Genomic DNA, 22,313 nt, shown 5'->3' on the forward strand with positions numbered 1-22,313 from the left:
AAAAGTAGTTGTGAGAGGAAAGAGTTTTTTTTGTTTTTATTTTTGCTTTTTCAATTTTGCAGGCTCTTCTGTCATTTTTATAGTGATACTACTTCTGCTAAAGCATCTCTAACCCGTTATACTTTAAAATCTATCCTTTAGCCAAATCTAACTTCTTAAATGCTGTAGCTCAAGGGCTTTTTAACTTTTTCTGTGTCATGGATCCCTTTGAGTTGTCTAATAAAGGTTATTGACTCCTTTTCAGAATGTTTTTAAATGCATAAAATAAAATCATGGGATTATAGAGGAAACCAAATGTATTGGGAAACTGTTATCAAAATATTTAAAAAACAAATTCATGGACCCCAGGTTAAGAATTGTTGTTGTTGATAGACAAACTTGGTGATTTGAACAAATGTTGGAACATAACCCTCATTAATGTCATGCCATGATTCTCCTGTCAAGTACAAAAACCATGTTTTAAGCTTGTTACTACTTTATAACTTGTCTAAAAAAACCCCTCTTCTGCAAATCCTACATTCTAGTGAAATATTTTTGTTATCCTACTTGGCCTTTTGTACAGTTTACTCTGCTGTATTTGTATCTTTAATGTGACAATAATATTTGAAAATTAAACCTAGTCTGAAACATATTTTTGTTCTTTGCCATCTGACATTAAGTAGTAAGAAGTGGATTTTGCCACTTTATTTTTATTGATATGGTTGTGTGACCACATATTCATCAAAATAAACTTTAAAATGTATTGAATAATTACTGTCTGATCAGTTAGATGAAGAATTTTATTTAGATGTAGATATTAGAAAATTATTATTGGTAGTAAGAAATAACAGGCAAATGTACTTTTATTTTTTGCCATAGCATGTCTGGCATTGATATTTAAAAGATCACATTTCTGTCTCTTCCCAATTGGTCTGTTCTTCATATGAGACTTTTTTTTAGAACAGTGTTAATAGTTCTAATCATTAATATTAGGTAAATGTGTTTTTATAAACTTTTTGTAACCAGATAAAACCAATCTTGATCAACTGAAGTAAATATTATTACAAATATTTCTTCATTTGAAAGCTTCAAATTTTTACCTAATGTGATTATATTTCCTCTTAACAATTTCCTGATGATTTTTTAAGTACTTCCTTTGAGAGCTCTATTTTTTTTCTCCCATTTGGAATTTATTTTCCATTTTTTTCAGTTCTAGCTCTTTCTTTTCCCATTTCTCATATTTGATTTCTTCTGTTGCTTTCAAGTGAAGCAGTATGGCCAACCTGAGTTTTGTACTTGTGAAATTGCAGGTGGAAGTTTTGTCTCTTGTAGCCTGTTTGGATTTTTCCGTTCTTGTATCTTCTGATGTTTCTTCAGAATGTGGTACATTTTGTTGTGTTTCTATATAAAGATGGAGAATTATCTGTTAATTACATTTCTAACATTAAAAAAAAGTTTTATTCATGTAAAATTTTCACAAAATGTCTGCACTGCCAGGGACTTTGGAGATCATCTAATCTACCCTCCTCATTTACAGAAAAAACTATGATCCAAAGTCAAACAACTTTCTCAGGGTCACATAGCTCACAGTCTTGTGACTCAAATTCAAGTGTTCTTTCTAGTGTATATCACCTTTTGGGTACTGAAGGCTTCTATGATAAGTTTTTTTTTTTAAGGCAATTGGGGTTAAGTGACTTGCCCAGAGTCACACAGTAAGTGTCAAGTGTTTGATCTGAGGCTGAATTTGGACTCAGGTCCTCCTGACTTCAGGCCCAGTGCTCTATCCACTGTGCCACCTAGCTGCCCCCTATAATAAGTTTTCATAGCAAAAAGTGGAACCTGGAAAAAACTTTGATGCTCAACAAGATATTTCAATTAAATAAATATTTATTAAGTACTTCCTATGTACAAGGTACTTACTAGGCTGTCTGGTATTTTATAAAGTTAAATGCAGAGTATGGCTGTCTTTAACAAAGTTAGTATGTTATTTCGCGGTTGAATATTGAACCAACAAAATAAAGTAACAAACAGAGATTACTGCAGGGTGTCAGAAAAGATGGTGGAATAGGAGTAGGGTAATGGGGTCTAAGGTTTCCAGTGAACTACTTACTTTGAAAGTAGTTAATATGCAGTGGATTTCAAAGAAGCAGCTTGTTTTTACTGAAAAATAATCAACCATTGCCTCCTTTATAAATGAAAAGGTAAGATATGCTTATCCTAGGGTCTCAACTCAAATTGAGTACTTTCTAATGCTATCTCATTAATTCAGAAACATTGAGAAATCCATTGGGGAGGAGTGGGTTGACATGGACATTTATGTCCATGCAGTTGTAAGATCTTTCAAAGCTGATAGAAACCAGGAATTGATTCTCTTCAAAGCATCTTAAAAGTAAATGCATGCGCAGAGACAGTTAAGCTTGATGGTACCTGCTTTGCATTTCAGAAGGGGAGGGACAAAGGATAGAGGTTAGCATTTCAGGACTACTACTGTTGCATGGAACCCCAGCTTTCTTTGATTCTGTCTTCAGAAGACCAGTGGCCAAATTCCAAATGCCAACAGGATTTTCATATACTTTTAGTGTGAATTATTCTTTTGTTGTCTAAAAGTTGCTGAATAACTTCTTCAGTATATTAATACCTTGCAGTTTTATAGTGTTTTAGAATTCAGAATTCTCATGGTTATATTTTTTCCTGAGATATATTTTTTCCTGCGATCCATATATCAATACTGTGACATACAAAGGCCAAGTAGTATTATTCTGACTTTATGGGTAAGCAAATTGAAGCCTAATGGGGTTATGATTTTTATTCAAGGTCACATAAAAAGTCAGTGACAATGCCAGGAATGAAATTTTACAGTCTGATTCTCTTTGAACCTAACCATGCCACATTCCTTATAATATAATTTTCTATGCATGTCACCTATTATTATTTATTCATCATTTGTATTTGTCTCTTGTAGAGACATTGTGCTAAGCAATGTTACAAAGATGTGTAAGAGACGATTCCTGTCCTCAAAGAGCTTATATTGTAGTAGGTGTGATTTTGGAAAGTATGAATAATAAGGCAGTTATTTCGTGTGTGTGTGTGTGTGTGTGTGTGTGTGAGAGAGAGAGAAGAGAACAAAAGAGAGATATTCTTTGGGTCTCAGCATATAGATAGAAGAAAATCATCCACATATTTGAAGAGGTTATTTTTTTATATCATTTTCATTTCCCTTTCTAATAGTACACTTAATTTATAGTTAATTCTTTTTGATTCTCTGTATTCTAGCTGATATATTAATTTACTTCTTTTGTGACCTTAGGCAAATCACTTAACCTTTCTAGGCCTTAATTCCTTCATCTTTAAATGCAGCAGTTGTACTATATTACTTACAATGTCTTTTCCAACTCTCAAATCTTTTTATCTTGTGACCTGTGTCAAGAATAACCTAATTGGGGGCAGCTAGGTGGTGCAGTGAATAGAACACCAGCCCTGGATTCAGGAGGACCTGAGTTCAAATATGGTCTCAGACACATAACACTTACTAGCTGTGTGACCTTGGGTGAGTCACTTAACCCCATTGTCTAGGGCACCCCCCCCCCAAAGAATAACCTAATTGCTTCAGAGATTTCTTTGTATAGTGTTGAGACTGTATTATTTATAGTTAGGTGTGGTCTATTTTATCATTTGTTTGCAGGTCATTTAATGTGTATTTGGCTCATTTGAATTGCCAACAGGAGACATGTGGGGATGGCCAAGTCTTTGAGTAGGTGTGAATGAATGTGTATGTGGTATGGTCTTACTTTTATACTGAAGGCAAAAAGAGAGACTTTAAATCTGGCTACTGTTTTAGATTATTTGTCTCCCATGCTTCCCATTAACATGTGTAATAGTTATGACATATGTCAAAGTCTCTAAAAATGTAGTACAGTAAAATATCACTGGACTATGAGCTATCAAGTCTGGGTTCTATTGCTAGCTCAGTGGCTAAATTCACTGTGTAACTGTGGGCAGCCCTGTTAACTCTCTAGGTATCAGACTCAAAAATGGTAAGATTAGGCTAGATTTCTAAGGTCTTTTCTAGCTCAAATATTTTGTGGCCTTTTATAAGTAGGGGTAGCTCACTGTCTTGGTAGCAACAAATGCATTCATTCATGTATTCATTCATTCAACAAGAGTTTATGTGCCAAGCACTTCCTAAGTTTGGGGTTATAAAGACTAAAACTAAACACTCCTGCCTTACAGGAACTTACATTCTATTGGGGGAAACATCACGTACAAATGTAAATAAAAACAAAAATTATATAAAGCATGTACAAAGACATACCAGGCTTTGGAGAGAGCTGACAACAATAGGATCAGAAAAGGCTTTCTGTAGGATGTGGCATGACTTGAGCTTTGAAGAAAGCTAGAGATTCTGTAAAGGGGAAGTAAGGACAAGAGTACATTATATTCATGAGGTGGGAAAAGGTAGGAGGAACAGCAACTATTGCAATTTGGCTGGAATGTATTATGCATGAGGGATACTAATGTGAAATGGAACAAGATTATGAATGGCATTAAAAGGCACAGACAGGTTTGTGTTTTATCCTTGAGTCAAGGGAGCAAGGGGGTGACATGATTATGCTATTGAAAGGAAAATTCTTGTTTTGGGCTTTCTCCCTGATTAACGAGGCAAAGCTCAGGACAAAGAGAATTAAAAGGAATTTATTGTGAGTAAGTAGCAACATGTTGATGGGCTGATCACTGAAAATTAGCAATGGCTTCTAGGTAAGGCCAAGCTTTTATTGCAGACTTTCGTAGTGAGATAGACAATTCAGATAGATCAGTGTCAGCAAAAGAGGTTGGCCCTTGCACCTCAGTTCCTCCCCAAGGTAGTAAGAATGTGACAGTTTGCTGGGGAGGGGGGGTACAAACGTCACAGGTTGGGGGATGACTTCGTTATGTGACAAATATGGGGGACTGGGTGACACCTCCCCTAACACTAATTGGTAGGCAGAGCTAGGAACAATGAGTCACTAAGTCAACATAACTTTCAATAATACCTTTGATTTAGGAACGTCAATTTGACTTCTATGTGGAGGACAGAATGAAAAGAGGAGATTTTTTACTTTCTATCTCATGTAGTTACTTTAGACAAATATTTAAAGCAAGTTTGTTGTCATTGAGTTTTGATGGTAACATTCTAAGATACACACATTCTTCTAAATTTTGTAATATAATGAAATGCTTTTCAACGACTAGTTTATGTTCTGTGTCCTCAGTGACAGACTTCCCATACCAACATAATTCATTTTAATCACACTCTCTTCTGAAGTTATAATACTTATTGTTTGTATTATTCATTTAGTAATTAATAGCGTGCTGCCTAGTGACAGATGTATCTTGAAGTAATTTGCTCTTTTGTTACGTGACTTTTCATATGTTTCTGTAGACTAGGGGGTAAACTTAAGAATGCTTTTTACATTTTTATATAAAGTTTGGCCCTTTGGCTATATTTTAATGACCCCGTTCTGCGTTAAATAGACTATAAGCTATGTGAAGGCAAAAATTCTCGATATGTATATTTCCTTTGTGTCTACTTCAGTGCTTTGAAAAGTGATTTATTTATATGATGTTAGATATTCAGTAATTTCTGTTAATTTATTTTGTAAAATTTCATGCAGTAAATTAAACAAACTACGGAAATAAGTATCTCTAAAATGCTTTGCAGGCCTTGCTAGTCCTAGAATACTGTATTTTACTCATTCTTAAAAATAGCAAAATAAGATTGAACCAGTGACATGAATTTCATCTGAATGGCTTTAGAAATATCACTTCACAGTATTTAAAATGTTGTACTAAAGATTTGAGTGAATTGTGTTTCAGTTTTGAAAATAGAAATGTTTGACCTTAATACTATGACAAAAGTAATTCAAAGTAAGTAAAATCTATACTGCTTTTTGTAAAAATTATTTATATAAATCAGCTGTGAATTTTTCAATGCAAGTGTGCTGCAAAGTAATTGGGAATGTGGAAAAAGTCATTAATTATACATACTCATTGACCCAACATTCTCATTACTGGGCATCTATTTCTAGGAAGTCAAAGACAGAATGGAAGGTCCCATATATTCCTAAATATTTGCAGCTGTGATTTTTATAGTAACAAACACAAAAAGAAACTAGACAACCAAATTTCCTGAGCCTCAGTTTCTTCATCTGCAAAATGAGAGAATTGGGCTACATGGCTTCTGAGGACCTTTCAGCTCTATATCTCTAGTTCTGTAAGCATTTTAATAAATAATTTATTAATATATCTGTCTACCTACATATCACTGATGAAGAGCTTAGCAAATTGTGGTATATGCATGTAATAATATATGAAACTACATGAAATATGAAGAATTCAGAGAAGTGTGGGAGGACTTTGAACATGATATTGATGGAAGTAAAATACAGAATAACTATAGTAATGTAAATGAAAACAGTATAAAAATCAACAAAATGGTGATTAATTGATCATTCTCAATCTCAGAAAACACATGATGAAACAAATCTTCCTCATTTCAGTATACAAGCAAGAGACTGGGATATGGAATATGACACAAGCTGTTTCAATTAAAGATTTTTCTTTGTTACAAGAGAGATTTCAGATGAGTTGGAGGTAGATCAGGAAAAGACTATGATTTTTAATACAAAAGATATTAAGGCAGAGGGATATTGTCTAGAAGTTCTGTGATGTCTGTGACATCAGTAGTAAAAAAAAAAAGCAAAAGCTCAAAAGTAAAACCACTGACATAAGTATGAAAGTACATAAATGGGTGAGAATATTTAAGTTTTTCTTTTGAGGGATCAGAATATAAGGAAATATAAGTGCAGTGTTTCCCAGCATTTTTCGTTCTGTGGACCCCTTTCAACAACAAAAAAGTATTGCTAACCCCAAAGTGCAATGATAATTTTTGCTCCCAAAGCTCCAAATTATTGTGGAAAGAAACTTAAATTCAAGCATGCATATTTATAAAGTGTTTTGGACAATTATTTATTGCTTAATGTGCCATTAAAGTTTTTTTTTCTTTTTAAAGCACCACCTCCAAAACAGTAAATTAGAACCATTGATGTAGTGGAAGGCACATTTAGCTTGGAGCTTGAGAGAGACAGGTTTTAAATCATGCTGCATGAACCAAACAAATAATTAATCTCTCTGAGCCTCAGTTTTCTCATCAATAAAAAAACCTTATAGGATTGTAGCTAGGAGTGAATAAGAAAGTATATGTAAATCACTACATACATCTTAAAGTGTTGTCTATGTTTTTACTTATTGTTTAATTTTTTATTTAATTTTAGTTTATTTATAACTCCAAATCTCTCCCTCCATCTACCCATTTCCCACCCATTGAGAAGGCAACAAATGTAATACCAATTAAATATATGAAATCATGCAAATATATTTCTGCATTAGCCATAAAACAACTAAGAACAAAAAAGAGAAAAAATGCTTTACTTTGCACTTTAGTCCATAAGTTCTCTTTCTGTAGGTGAATAGCATTTTTTTTTCTTAAATCATGAGCCTTTTGGAATTGTGGAGAACATTGTATTGTTTAGAGATACTAAGTCTTTCACATTTGATTGTTATCTTTATAATATTGCTGTTACTGTGTAAATTGTTCTTCTGAACTAGCTTTTTGTCAGTTCATATAAGTCTCTCCAGGTTTATCTGAAATCATTCTCTTCATCATTTCTTCCAGCACAATAATATTCCATCACATTCATGAACCATAACTTGTTCAGTCATTTTTCAATTGATGGGAATCCCTTCCGTTTCCAGTTCTTTACCATCACAAAAAGAGCTGCTGTAAATATTTTTGTAGGCACTATGTAAATGTTGTTTTTATTATTGTTGTTATTGTTTTTCTTTTATCTTGTTGGGTACAGACCTAATAGCAACACTTATGCATGGTTTTATTGCTTTCTGAGCATAGTTTCAAATTGTTCTTCAGAATGGTTGGATCAGTTTACAGTTCTACCAATAGGGCATTTGTGTACTTATTTTCCCATATCATCTCCAGCGTTTGTCATGATTTCCATGAACTCATAAAATGGTCTCCTAATGAAGAACTTCAGTCTACATCAGTGAAGGGAATACTCATACTGATGAAATAATGGAACTTTTGTGGTAGTGTTAAGTATGATCAAGCGAAGGGAGTGACATCACATGCCTCTCTCATCTTGTTCTGTCCTGTCTTCTTTATTTCCTATCAACCTAATTACATAAGTTTTGAACGGAGGCTCAGCTGAACTCAACTTTACCTTAGTCAGTAGGCTTTCATTTATTAAGCACTTACTGTGCCTAATGCCATACACTGTACTAAGTACTGGGAAAACAAATACAAACAAAAAGACAATCTTTGTTCTTTGTGAGTTTATGTTTTAATAGAGAAAGACAATACATAATAGAAAACAGAAAGGTATTGGGAGAGGGGAAGAAGATACTCCTGTAGAGGAATGGTGAAATCTGTAGACAGAAGCAGATCCAGAAGAAGAATGAAGGATGATTGTCCTGGGCTTTCCTTAAAACGGATGTTCTGGGTAGAACTCATTGGGAGAAAGAGGCTGCAGATTTCGGAAGGCTATTCTAACGTGACAAGATTATATGCCCAGAGACAAGACAGGACCTTAGGAGACATAGCCAATTATTCATAATAAAAAGGATGTACTTCTTCTAATATTGGAGGTCTGCAGTTTAAGTCCAGGATATTTGTGGTTATATTGGTTATCTGTAGGACAGATAAGAAAAATAGATGAAATGTGCTGTTGCTCCATGGTGTATGTTATGTTTAATATGATACTAGGTTTAACAGAATTACCCTCTAATTTTTTTTCGTTAGTAACATTAGGTTATTGACATTCCTTGCCATGTCATGGTGGTGACCTTGGGTTCCCAAGGGCCATGGCAGAAGAGCATAGGCTCTGGCAAGTGCTGTTCATCTGAATGGACTCATATCTGGGGCAGGTAATATATAGTCATATATCTTTTATCTTTGGACTAGCTATGTTTGGAGAAAGTTCATAACTTGATAGGGTAATGTATTTTTTAGCCACAGTAACTCATGAGCTTAGTCTTCTACTACTAATTGCTTCATGATTTTCATAGTCTTATATTTGGGGAGAAAGGTAGCATAGTCCCTATCTCCCGTATTTATAAAAACAGTTTGCCATATATTTTGGTAAAATGTTAAATAATAGCTAGCATTTATACAGTACTTTAAAGTTTGAAAATCACTGTACAGATAATGATGACCTCTTGATATCAAAGGAAGTAATTTATTTTTCTGCCAAATAATATAAAATTTTTTTGTCCTTTTTTCCCCCTGTTGCCATAAAATCTACAGTAGCAGCTGGTGCTGAGAGTCATAATATCATCTAGTTGCTATGGAAGCATATAGCAAGTGATACATATGCTGTTCCTTGATTGTTAAGCTATTGTATTAATTCTTCCATTTTTGATACTTGATATAGGTTATTTATATACCTATAAAATAAAAGTGACTAAAAGATTACATTTAATATATATTTCAATATAGGGAAAAGTAAAGTTTTTTAAATTCCTATTAAAAATGAAAGTTTTAAAAAAAACCTTAACTTATTATAGCATGACAATAAAAATTTCATTTTTAGTATGTTAAAGTTATTTGGGTTTTCTTTGAAAGAATAAACTGCTATGTTCTGACATGTCAGATGATTAGAAACCGTTCTCCAAAAGTGTAGATCTAATTATCAGTTTTTATGAGAAAAATTACCTTAATGAATACCTTCACTATATTGAGATATTTCAGTGGATATGTGATCTTGTTTTGCAGCCTATGTTTCTTGGCCACATTTCTCAAAAAGCTTCCAATAAAGATAAATGTACTGGAGTTTTTTTTCTAGGTCTTTCTATAATTAGAGATTACTGGTGGTGCACCAAATTGTCCATCTATTATTCCTCATTCCTATCTCATGCCCAACCCATTTCCTTTTCCAGTTATATATTTTGTTTACTTCTTGAGCATAAGTCATTATTGGAAATATCTTTTCCCTGGTATGTGTCCATTGTGGGCTTCTCTGTTATCTCTTGAGTCCAAAACAGTATTTGTTTAGATGTTGTGTGTTATAACATTCATAACCATTATATCCGTGGGAATATTTTAGGATTATTAAAAAGTTTCCCAAGTGTAATTTGTCCCATTCTCTAATTCCTGATTAATTCTGGGGGTAGCTCATTATCTGCCTGTGTAGAACCCTAATTTTGTAGTTCTGTTGTGAACTGGGTTTGATGAGGTGTAGATTCTAGGAGTTCTGGGACCCTGAAAATCATGACATGCTGGTCCTGGATACATTGTGTACTAATATACTGTCTTAATAGCATAGCCATTCAGTTTAATGTTATAATCCAGAAAAGAGGCCAATCTTTTTTTTGAATAATCATAGGAAGTCTTGTGATGTTTTGGAGCATGATTCAATCAGTATGGTATCATATATAAATAGGAGCATTTGGAGGAACTCACCATCTAAAAGGTTTCCTTCCATTTGGATCTTTTATATGACAGTTCGTGACAGTGATAGACACTGTAGGGTAGTGTACATCTCCATGTTTCATTCCTTGCTAAATGATAAAGTCATTGAATAGTTATCTCTTGTTAAATTTGTTAAGAAACCTTGTATGATCTTATCACATGCATAAGATACTCAATGTTGGAGGAGAGTTTTTAAAATTGTTTTGTTCTATGCTTAAATTTCTTTTTATAAGCAGATAAAAACAAAATGGGAACTTGTCTTCTTAATACTTCTCCCTCATTTACGTAACTCTGTAATTTGGTCTGCTATAGAGAATTCTTTCTAAAGCCTGTCTCTTTCTCATATTTCATGTTACCTTTGATACACTTCCAGATCATTCTCATGAAGTTTTTATGAAGGTAAGAAAACGTGGGTATTTTCCTGAAGTATTTTGCAAAATGCTTATGCACTTTGAAGATTTGTATCACTTCTATTATGAGTTTCCTAGATGTGAGTCCTCTTGGTATCATGAATAGATTGCTTGACTTAGAATCAGGAATACCTAGATTGAAATCTTTCCTTTGACACTTAGTGTATATGTGTATTATTTAATTTCTCTGAGCCTCAATTTCCTCTCTCATATATATATATATATATATATATATATATATATATATGCATATATATACATACATACACACACACACATACACACACACACACACACATATATATATATATATATATATATATATATATGTAGACACACACACACACACACACACAATGGCTATAATATCTCTTAGAGATCTCTTTTTTTTTTTTGGCAAGGCAGTTGGGGTTAAATGACTTGCCCAGAGTCACCCAGCCCCTAAGTGTTATGTGTCTGAGGCCAGATTTGAACTCAGGTCCTCCTGACTCCAGGACTGGTGTTCTATCCACTTCACCACATAGCTACCCCAGAGATCTCTTATAAGGATCTAATGAGATAATGTGTTTAAAGTGCTTTACATAATTTAAAGCATTCTCTTGGGTAGTGATTTATAAATATTAGTTTAAGTAATGCCCTTGGATTCCATCTCATTGTTTGACAAGGAAATTAAAGTTTTTAATGGCTAAGGTAGTTTGTGGGCTTTTTTGGCTGTCTCCTTGTTTTATCTCCTTTATGTTGATTAATCTTTTTCAGGGAATTGTGATAATCAACACCAGTATCTTTATCTTTTCATAGTAAAATAATATTTCATTGCCAGTCTTAAGCCTTTTATCAGTTGATGGGTATGCACTTTATTTCTAGTCTTTTGGCTTTGATAAAAAAGCATAATGCTGAATATTCTGGAACTTATAGAGTTTTGCTGTATTTGTCCTCCTTTAAGTAAATTCCTAGTATTGGGATAGCTCTGGGTAAAAGGGTGTGATCAGTTTAATGACTCTTCTCACATAATCTCAAATAGTTTTCTGGAATCAAACCTCTTCACAGATCTGCTACCAATGTAGTGTACCTCTTTCTTCCTATCCTCTCCTTCCCCCCAGTCCCTCTAATGTTGTATATTTCTATTTAAAAATTATCTTTGCCTTTTTGAAAGATATGAGGTAAAGCCTCACATTTGTAATATGCATCTGTTATCATTAGTGAATTTAAAGAAGCCTTAAGATTGTTAATAATTTGCAATTTTTATTTTGAAAGCTGATGATATCCTTTGACCACTCATCTTTTGGGGACATGATGGCTTTTCTTTTCTCTTGTGCTCCTTATGAGCACAGCAAAGCAGCATAACCAAATATGTCTTATGAAATCATGTTTCTTCTCTTTTTTTTTTATTTTTTGAGCACCATGAAACCACTCTACCAATTCTTTTTCCTCTCTCAGGAGAACCTGGGTATTATCCTTCTATTCAGCTTTTTTCTTTTGACTTTTTGGCATTGTTTATCACTGGTTTATTTCCTTTAGTGATTTGGTAATTCATTCTTCATTGGATAAAGACATTATCTTTAGAATGCCAGTACTTTTATGCTCAAACACTCAGGTCTGTAATCTTAGTAATTTCATTATTCCTTCTAACAGTGCAGATCCTAACTCATACATATCCATCCTGTGTAACTCTTGTCTAAATCCTCCTATAAGTGTTTTACTTGGCATTTACCCAGTGTGTAGTGCCTTAACTGTATACATCCTTGCTCATCTTCTTTTACATATTCCTTTGATGTAGAGTCTTTTACACCTATTCTTTTTTTTTTTCCAGTTTGGGACATGTTTAATTTAAAAAGGCAACCATAAGACATACAGAAGGAAAGGCAAAGGAAGCAATTGGAAAGGAGTATCTGAAGTTCAGGAGACAGATTAGGCCTAGAGATAAATCGTGGTAAGCATCCACAGAAATGCAGTTCTTGAATTTTAGACAGAAGAGAATAAGGAAGATATCAAGGAAGAGAGGGCTACTAGAGAGTAAAAGAAAGAAGCATCTATTGTAAAGCATCAGGAAGTGGAAGACTCGCTGAGATAACAAATATTACAGACAGTGGTAGGAGAGGAATGAAAACCAAGATAATGTGACATATCACAGAATGAAAAAGAAAGCCAGAGATAAAATGGAGAAGAGGAGCATCAATTAAAAAAACAACTTATTTCTATATTAGTCATGTTGTGAACGAAGAATCAGAACTAAAGGAAAAAACAATGAGAAAGGAAAAAAAAGAGAGAAAACAGTATGCTTTGATCTGCATTCAGACTCCATAGTTCTTTCTCTGGGTGTGGGATAGCATTGTCCATCATGAGTCTTTTGGAATTGTCTTCGATTATTGTATTACTGAGAAGAGTTAAGTCTATCAGAGTTGATTATCGCACAGTGTTGCTGTTACTGTGTATGGTGTTCTCCTGGTTCTGCTCACTTTACTCAGCATCAATTCACGTAAGTCTTTGCAGGTTTTTCTGAAATCTACCTTCTCATCCATTACATTCATATACCACAACTTGTTTAGCCATTCCCCAATTGATTGACATCCTCTCAATTTCCAATTCTTGGTCACCATGAAAAGAGCTGCTATAAATATTTTTGTACATGTGGGTTGTTTTGCTTTTTTTATGATCTCTTTGGATTATAGACCTAGAAGTGCTATTGCTGGTTCAAAGGGTATGCACATTTTTATAGCCCTTTGAGCATAGTTCCAAATTGCTCTCCAAAATGATTGAATCAGTTCACAATTTCACCAACAGTGCATTAATGTTCCAATTTTACCACATCTTCTCCAACATTTATCATTTGTCTTTTTTGTCACATTAGCCAATTAGATAAGATTGCTAAATCTGTTTAAACCTCAGTTGTTTTAATTTACATTTCTCTAGCCAATAGTGATTTAGAGCATTTTTTCATATGACTATAAATAACTTTAATATACCTATTCTTCTTTAAAGTTCCTAATTGATGGTAACTATATCCAAAATCTTTAGGCTAGTTTTTTTCTTAAATCATACTGAAATCTTCCTTAAGACTTAATTTGGCTCAGAGGACTAAAAACTTTGGCCACTGATGTAGCATCTTGCTTTTTGCTTGTCTAGGTCCAAAAATCCAAGATATGAGGAGCCAGTCTGGCTCTTCTCTCAAGCTTCTGACTGGCAGACCAGAATGGACAATATAAAGGCAGGGTAGCAGTATTCTAACTGAATCAATGCTATATCCTTGCTGAATAGTTTCCTTCTCTAAAAATTCTTTCCCTGCCCTAAATATCCCTCCCCTACTTTGCCTAACTAAACCTCCTTTTGCTAATTATAAGATAATCTACCAGTATCTCATTTCATTTCAATCTTGAATCTGAGCTACTCTCCTGGCCTAGGCCTAATCAGGCCTAGCCTACTGTAGTTATTCAGAGACTATAGTATTACAAGTCTTATACCAAAACATTTGTATTAAAAAGAGGGGCCTTTGTTTTTGGGGAAAGCTGGTATCACTAAAGTAGTTTTGCCTTCCTGGAAGCAATCAGCCTGACTTCTCCATCCTCCTCCTGTTTGATTCTAGTCCCAACACATTGTCCTTTTGTATGGTTTGCCCCATATATATCTACTCTTGGACAATCTCTTTTGGTTGTTCATCCAACCACAAATCCTAATTTTATCAGTAAACATTCTTTATCTATTACCTTTCTTTTGTAGATGGTCAGGTCAAACTCAGGAGTGGTTATGGATTTCTTCTAGTAGGCCCTACAGTGTTTCAGGTCTTGATGTAAGCAGCACTCCGTCACTGTAAATAGAAGCATGTGGAGGACCTTATCATCCATAAAGGTTTCCTCATGAACTTTGACTCTGCCCTTGATCTCCTCTATCAGTAGCAAAATATTTTTGTCTAATTTATATTAAACCCTATTTAATTCCTCATCTAGTGTTTATTATCAAAGGATTTTGAAAGTTATCTTTGTTAAATCTTTGAAGGAATCTTGAATAATTCTGACATGGATGAATGACTTCTTGTTGGCAGTACTTAACCTTTATGTGCCTCAGTTTCCTCACCTGCAAAATGAGGATAATAGTAGCAACTACCTCCCAGGGTTTTTGTGAGAATAAAATAATATTTGTAAAGTACCTTGTAAACTTTAATATGCTGCATGAATGATGTTATTAATAATACTGTCATTTATGAAAAACTGCAGTTTCTTTACTAATACTGTCATGGTGAATGTCTCATATGCATGCATATATAAATGAGTTGCAAAAATTTCATATAGATGGGAAAGTAGGCATATATGTCTTTTTTTGGCTGTTAATAAGATTGAAGATTTTTTTCCTTTCCTTTTTTTCCCCCCTCCCTCATATACCTTATAAATCAATACATCAGACACTGATGTATTGATTTATATAGGCAATTATGTTGCCTGTATTGTGAGTCTTTTCTAAATATACGTGGTCAAATCTTGTGACCTTTTCCATCTTTGTTCTCTTTGGTACCACTTCTACTTCTTTAAAAACATCTGCATTATAGTATGGATGGGAGCTCTGCTGACATTGATGGTGAAAAACAATTGTTATAAAAATCTTTACATGTATTTTCCCTTTTTCTTCTGTTTTCTGACCTTTTATTTTCATCTTTAAATGCCCTCAGGATGATTAAGCTTAGTTGCATCTCTTCCAAAGTTTTCTTTATACTGGTTTTTTGTATTCCATTGCTACCATGTGCTATGTTGTGATACTCTTAATAAAAATTTAAAACTGAAATGGTGGCTGTGTTGCCTTTGGCTTCCATCTTTCTCTTTTTCTAAATAAGTCATTTTTTTAAAAATGAAATCTCTTTTGAGGTGCTTTTGCTTTCCTTGTTATGACTATTATTTACATGTTTTAAAATTCTATATAAAGTAATTCTGATTTTAGATACTATCTTTGCTCTCCATATCCCATTTTTCATGATCAGTTACTTGTATAAATAGCTAAGGATTGTGTTATTTCAGTTTCAGTCTATATATTTTTTCCTGTAGGATTATAGAATCATATATTTATATTTGTAAAGTAACTTAGAGGCAGTCTAGTCCAAACACTTTATCTTTAAACATCAGGAAACTGAGGCATAGAGAGGTGAAGCAGCTTGTGCAAGGTCACACAGTTGATAAGTGTCTGATAAATTTTTTGAACCCAGGTCTCCAAGTCTAATTCCCCAAGCACTATGCCATTTTTCTACATGTTAAATATATTATTGGTGATTTTACTGTAGATAGATAGCTTATTTATATATAATTCCTACATTATTGAGGCTTTTTCTGTCTAAATGTCAGTTTCCTTTTTTATGTATGTCACATCATTTAGTGCTTTCCATGTCCAATGTCCAACATATACAAATTCTTTTTTTCAAAGGAAAAATTGATATAATTTGATGAGGACTTTGTCCTCCCCCATTCCTTCTTCCTGAACCATATTTTTTACTTTTTGCCACCTATGCATTCGAGTCACTGAGTATTAATTTATCTATTGAATTTAATTTCCAAGGATTTATGACATTACATTTTTCTACCTTTTCTTTCTCTGTAGTCTGATATTAGTACATAAGCTGTAATTGTTTCATGATGGCCTTTTTTTGCATAAGCTTTTTGTGAGCTCTGCAATACAAGATTACCAAATGTCTCATGAAAAGTGTATCTTGCTGCCTTCAGACATGGGATAAAAATTAACTCTTCCAACTCTTTCCTTTGCCTCTTTAGGGACTACCTGTGTGGCATCTTTCCATTTAGGTGCAACTTTCTTCTAGTATAGTTTATAGTGATGGTACTAGATTGTGACTCTTTCAATATTATGCCAACTCAGAAAAGAGCACATTTTGATTGTCAGCAACCAATTTAACATTTATACATTGGCTAAAATTTTAACATCCTCTGCCCCCCTGTATTTGATATTCTGCCACTGTCACTTCAGAAGCAGATGAGGGCTGCATAAGACTAAGAGGCATTTTGTATTTGATTTTAATTCTTGTTTTTTTACAGCCAAATAATTCATACCCAAGTAGACAATCTACTAATGATGACTCTTTTACTTAGCCGTGGTTGGTCCTCAAAGCAGACTTGTTTCATTGTCAGGATCTGAGATTGTAGAGCACTGTGTGAAATAAATAGAAAGAAGGAGCTGGAGTCCCAGTATCCCTATATTTGAATCCTGTTAGACTGGTGTTTTAATCCTACTTAAGAGAGGAGCAAGAACTGTATGACTTCTAGTTCCTTTTCTTCCTTTCTCCTCTACTTGTCACTATGATGTGAATAGAAGAGAGGGCTAAAAAAGGATTGAGGATCATTTAAAAATTTTCTTTGATTCTTGTATTGTATACAAATAATTCTTCACAAAGTTGCTGTCAGTAGAATTAATATTTTATTTCTTCTAGACTGCCAAGCTCTTCTGGCATGGTAAAATTACCCTGACATTGCTGTTTTCTGTATAGTCTGTGAGATCCAAGGTTTGCTTGCGTACCATGATGGAGAATCAGGGATCTTTGTGTAGGACTTTGGTAAATTATGTTTACCTAATTTTTAAATGTTCATCCCTTCAAATGGAAGAGAAATATATTTAATATCTGTATTTTGGAACTAAAATATTGACTTTAAGGAAAGTGACACAGTATAAAAAATTCTGAATATGAAACTTGTATGGTAATGGTAGCTTTTTTCCATTTAAAAAAAATTGTGGAAAAAGTAGCTATACTATATTCTTTCCCTCATTAGTAAAAAACCCATTTTGAAATTGGATGTGTATTTTCTGCATTTTACATAATTATTCATTCATTCTCACTTATAATTATAATAACTCATTTGGCACTTCAGTGTATAGAATTTATTATGCATGATTTCATTCAACTCTTACAATAATCTGAGAGAATTATTGTATTGTATGTATTACACTTGTTTTACCTAAATGGAAGCCTAGTGTCAGAGATTGAAAAACTTCTAAAATCATACAATTAGTAGGCCATAAATAAGGGACACATCTGAGATATATTATAGTCCAATATTTTTTCTGCTATCCCAGGCCACTTCACTGACTATGAAAAAGCTATGCATAACTAGAACTTATGGTTTACATGCATATGGCTTTGTTGTAGCTGTGGAAAAATAGTTTTTTATGTTCAATATCTCATTAGAAAGTTCTTATTAAAAAGTACTTAGTCTCAAATAATCCTTGAATAGGAGGTGGAAAATCCCAAGAATACTAAGGCTAATTGTGTCTACCAAGGGGAAACTCACCAATGAGGATTCATTAATTTTAATTTTAAGAGTGTTGACCCACAGACTGGGCCCTTAGTATTGCGAGTAGTAGCTATCTATCCTCTGGGGAAGTTGCTTGGAGTTGAGAGGGACCCAAGGGGTGGTAGAGTTGAATTTATTCAATAGCTCTTTTTAGCTTGTTATTTAAAGCATTCCTAAATTCATCTTCTTTCATTGGGGAAGTAGTAGTGTAGGGGTGTGGACTGTTATATATGCTCTTAGATATAGTTGATGTGTTACTTGGTTTTGCTTAGTTGTTTTTGAAGAATTCACTAGTGTTCAGGGAAGTGGCATATCTAGGACTGTCTCTGATGTAAAAGAAAAAGACTGCAATAAAACTTTAAAAATTGAAAAAAGACTACCTACAGTAGCGCTCCTGATAAAAACAAATATTCACAGAATTTAATTTTTAGAATTAGAATTAGAATCTTAGAGACTATCTCATCTAACTTTCTCATCTTACAATAAGAAAACAGAGACCCAAAGAGGTCATGTGACTTGTGCAGGATCACATAAGTAATTTGTTTTCAAACTTCTTATCTTTTTTGACGAATCTAGGTATTCATATTTTGTCTTTATTTATTTTAAAACTTTATCTCTAAGGCTTTATAAAAATCCTATAATCTATTTTGTTGATTTTGCTATCAGATTGTGTTTTTTTTAAATAGCACTCTTGACATCTTGTAATGACTGTAGTCTAGAAAAAAATATTTTGGGGAAGAAATATTTAACTTTTAGCATACTTCTGATCAGACATTTTCTAAGTAGACTCTTCCCTCATTTTCTTATTGGTCAGGGGTGCCTTTCTTTTCTGCTTTTTGAATCTATACCTTCCTTTCAGAAAAATAATATAACTGCTACAGTTCCTACTCTGAACCCCATATCTTTATTTTTGGAATTTCACCTTTAGGGTATAAAGAGCTGGGTAGGTTTTTTGCGTTAGAAAAAGAATACTTCTTTTTGCATTGTTACTATAAAAATCAGAATGCTATTTGAGTTATGATTATGATACCAAATTCTGTTGGAATCTTTAGTTAGAACTTGAAAGTGATTTATTAGCATTCAAAAGTCATTTGCATAAAGACAATGATTAAAAACATAGGAGGTGACAAGATAACTGAGAGGGTAGTATAGAGAGGGAGGAGGGCTCACTACATAACCTTTGGGAACATCTATGTTTAGGTATTGAGGGATGGTTTGTCATTATCCAAATTGAAAAGTGGCCATACAGATAGGTAGAAAGCTAGAGGAGAGTAATGTCACAGAAGGAGGTAATCAATGACAGAAAAGAGTGAGTTGTGAGAATGGGTCATTGGATTTAGTAATTGGAAGATCTTTGGTATCCCTGAGAGAGCCATTCCAGTCCATTATTTCAGAAGGAAATAAGATTGGAAGCATTGTGAGGAACAAGTGAAAGATGAGGAAGTGGGAGTAACAAATGTAGACAGTACTTCATAGGATTTGGCTGTGAAAAGAAAGCTAAAATGATGAGACTGTAACTTGAGGGAATGGCTGAAAGTTGTTTGGTTTGTTTGGTTTTTTTAATTGTGGGAAACTTGAATGTGTTTGTTTTCAGAAGGGGAGGAGCCTGGTCCGTGAAAATAGAAGAGAAGCTAAAAAACAGTAGTCCATGAGATGGGATCAAAAAGAAAACAAGTAGAATGGTGTCTTTGAAAAGAGGAGGAAGGGGCAGCTAGGTGGCGCAGTGGATAGATCACCGGCCCTGAAGTCAGGAGGACCTGAGTTTAAATGTGGCCTCAGACCAAACACTTGACACTTACTAGCTGTGTGACCCTGGGCAAATCACTTAACCCCAGTTGCCTTAAAAAAAAGAAAAGAAAGAAAGAAAAAGAGAAGGACCATTTTGTAAAAAGGAAAGAATGGGGGAGTGACTAATGGATTTGGTAGTAAAATGGAGAACAGAGAACTCAAAATGAACTTTTTTTTCCTGTAAATTTGGAAATGAGGTCCTCTACTGAGAGAGGAAGGGTGGTGTAGATAGACTGAAGAGAGAAGAGGTTTGAAACAGCTGTTACCGGGAATTTGATAGGGGGAGAATAAAAATAATGCTGCAGTTGACTTTAGGTAACATAATATTCAGGACGACTAGGTGTGTGGCAGGGGATAGAGCTCTTTCCTTGGAGTCAGGAGGTCTTGAGTTCAAATCCAGCCTCAGATACTTGACACTTAATAGCTGTGCGCCTCACAAAAAAAAAAAAAAGAAACGCAAGTCCGTTCTTTTACTTCAGCTACATAGCCCACTATTCATTTCCCCTATCTCTTGTCTTTTCTAGAGTTCTAACATTCAGTTGAAAGAAGAGATAAAATTCTAGCTCTACATCTAAGTCCTTTTGTTTCTTACCCAGAATTCTGTAGTTCCTCAAGATATTTCCCACTTTAATTATGGCAGTTTCATTCCCACATGATATAAGTAGAATTGGATAGAGATAAACAGTTTGGATATTGCAACACACTGTGTCACATTCTAGATATATACTCGAGAAAGATAGAGTGTTTCTGATTGACTGTGTCAGTTCTGCACGTGGCTCCCTCCATACTTATTCAGTAAACTCTTATAAAGCACCTATTTGTCAAGTACTGTGCTAGATCCTAGGATATAAAAACAAAAACAGAAAATGAAACAAGAAGTTTATGTTCTCCTTAATATGTCCCAGACTCCATATGTGCCCTACCCCTTAAATGTGAAGGTAGAAGTGACTATTGCATTCTAGGTGTATTAAAAGACTGATTCTGGGATACAACTTCTTTTCAACCTCCTTTCTGGTATTGTTTGTAACTTGTACATTCCTGATTACCAGACTGCTGGTTTTGATTCTGGTTCTCTTCTGTGTTGTCTCATCTATATTAATTCCCTCAGTTGCCTTTCTCTGGCTTTACTCCTTTAATATTTCGTGGCTGTACAAATCCTCCCCATTTTCTTACGATCCCTAACCCCCAGTGTGTGTATAATTCCCAGCCACTTACGAAATCTTTAACATTAATTTGAACAGATTCCCTCTCAGCAAGAGAGGAGGGAAACAGAAGAGAATAAGCATTTATGTAGCCTCTACTTTGTACCAGACCATACTAAGCGCTTTACAAATATTATCTCATTTGGTCCATAGGTGCTATTATTATCCTCATTTTACAGTTGAGGAAACTGAGGCAGACAGGCTAAGTGACTTGACACAGCTAATAAGTGTCTCAGGCTAGATTTGAGCTTATTTCTTCCTGGTTCCATGATTAGTGATCTATCTACTGTATCACCTAACTTACTCAGAGAATCTCTTACCATCCTAAAGAGTCAGTCCCTCCAGTAAGAGTCAAGTTTTTTTGTACCCTTTGGTGCTGTAGAATGTTTTTCTTAAATTTTATGACTCTGTTGGCTTATCAGGATCTTGACTTTTCAGTGAAAAAAAAATTCACTACAAAACCACATGATTTACAACAAAACTGTTACAAGTGACATCTCATAATTCTCAGGTAGAGTTTATAAATTTTTTTTTCTGTTTATCAACTTCCAGATGTGTACGTGAGTAAATAATATACCTATTGTTCCTATTTTCAGGCCGGAGCCGCAACAAAAAGCTCCCTCTGTACCCCCTCCACCACCACCACCTCCACCACCACCTCTACCAGAACCAGCACCACCAGAACCAGAAGAGGAAATTCTGGGATCTGATGATGAAGAGCAAGAAGACCCTGCAGATTACTGCAAAGGTTAACTCAAATATGAAATGCTAAATTTTACAGTATTTGTTGTCTAAAATTGTTTTTCTACATTTCATTAAAGGAGAAGTTTGTTGGGGGGTTGAGGTATGTGTTCTGTAGTAAATGTCTTTGGCATTTTAAAATTAGATTTCTGGTTTTAGCATCAGTTTAAAGTCTAAGAATATTTCTTATTCTTTGTAGAATTACTTCTTTTTTATAGTACTTTATGTTCGATTTTACATAGCTTTAAAAAATTATTTCTAGAAATGACATAATCAGTAAGGCAAATATACATTTGACTTCCTTAAATTTCTGAACCATTTTTACATTATCTTTCTTTACTCCTGTTATCTCTTCATTTTTGTGTTCTTGATAGTCTAATCAAGCTAAAACTTAAAGAAA

General features: G+C 34.1%; 1 protein-coding gene across 5 annotated transcripts in view; it reads left to right on the plus strand.

Annotated features, from left to right (window-relative positions):
- SRPK2 (SRSF protein kinase 2) overlaps window positions 1-22,313 on the plus strand; it is a 228,439-nt gene that overhangs the window by 114,732 nt on the left and 91,394 nt on the right. For all 5 annotated transcript variants that reach the window (XM_020984548.2, XM_078154492.1, XM_020984550.2 and 2 more), the window contains one exon: window positions 21,769-21,920. In XM_020984548.2, the coding sequence (XP_020840207.1) occupies window positions 21,769-21,920 (152 nt within the window). The remainder of the gene's footprint in view (window positions 1-21,768; window positions 21,921-22,313) is intronic.

This window comes from Phascolarctos cinereus, unplaced genomic scaffold (genome assembly GCF_003287225.1).
Source record: "Phascolarctos cinereus isolate Bilbo 61053 unplaced genomic scaffold, phaCin_HiC Scaffold_1;HRSCAF=81, whole genome shotgun sequence".
In the NCBI taxonomy this organism is placed as follows: domain Eukaryota; kingdom Metazoa; phylum Chordata; class Mammalia; order Diprotodontia; family Phascolarctidae; genus Phascolarctos; species Phascolarctos cinereus.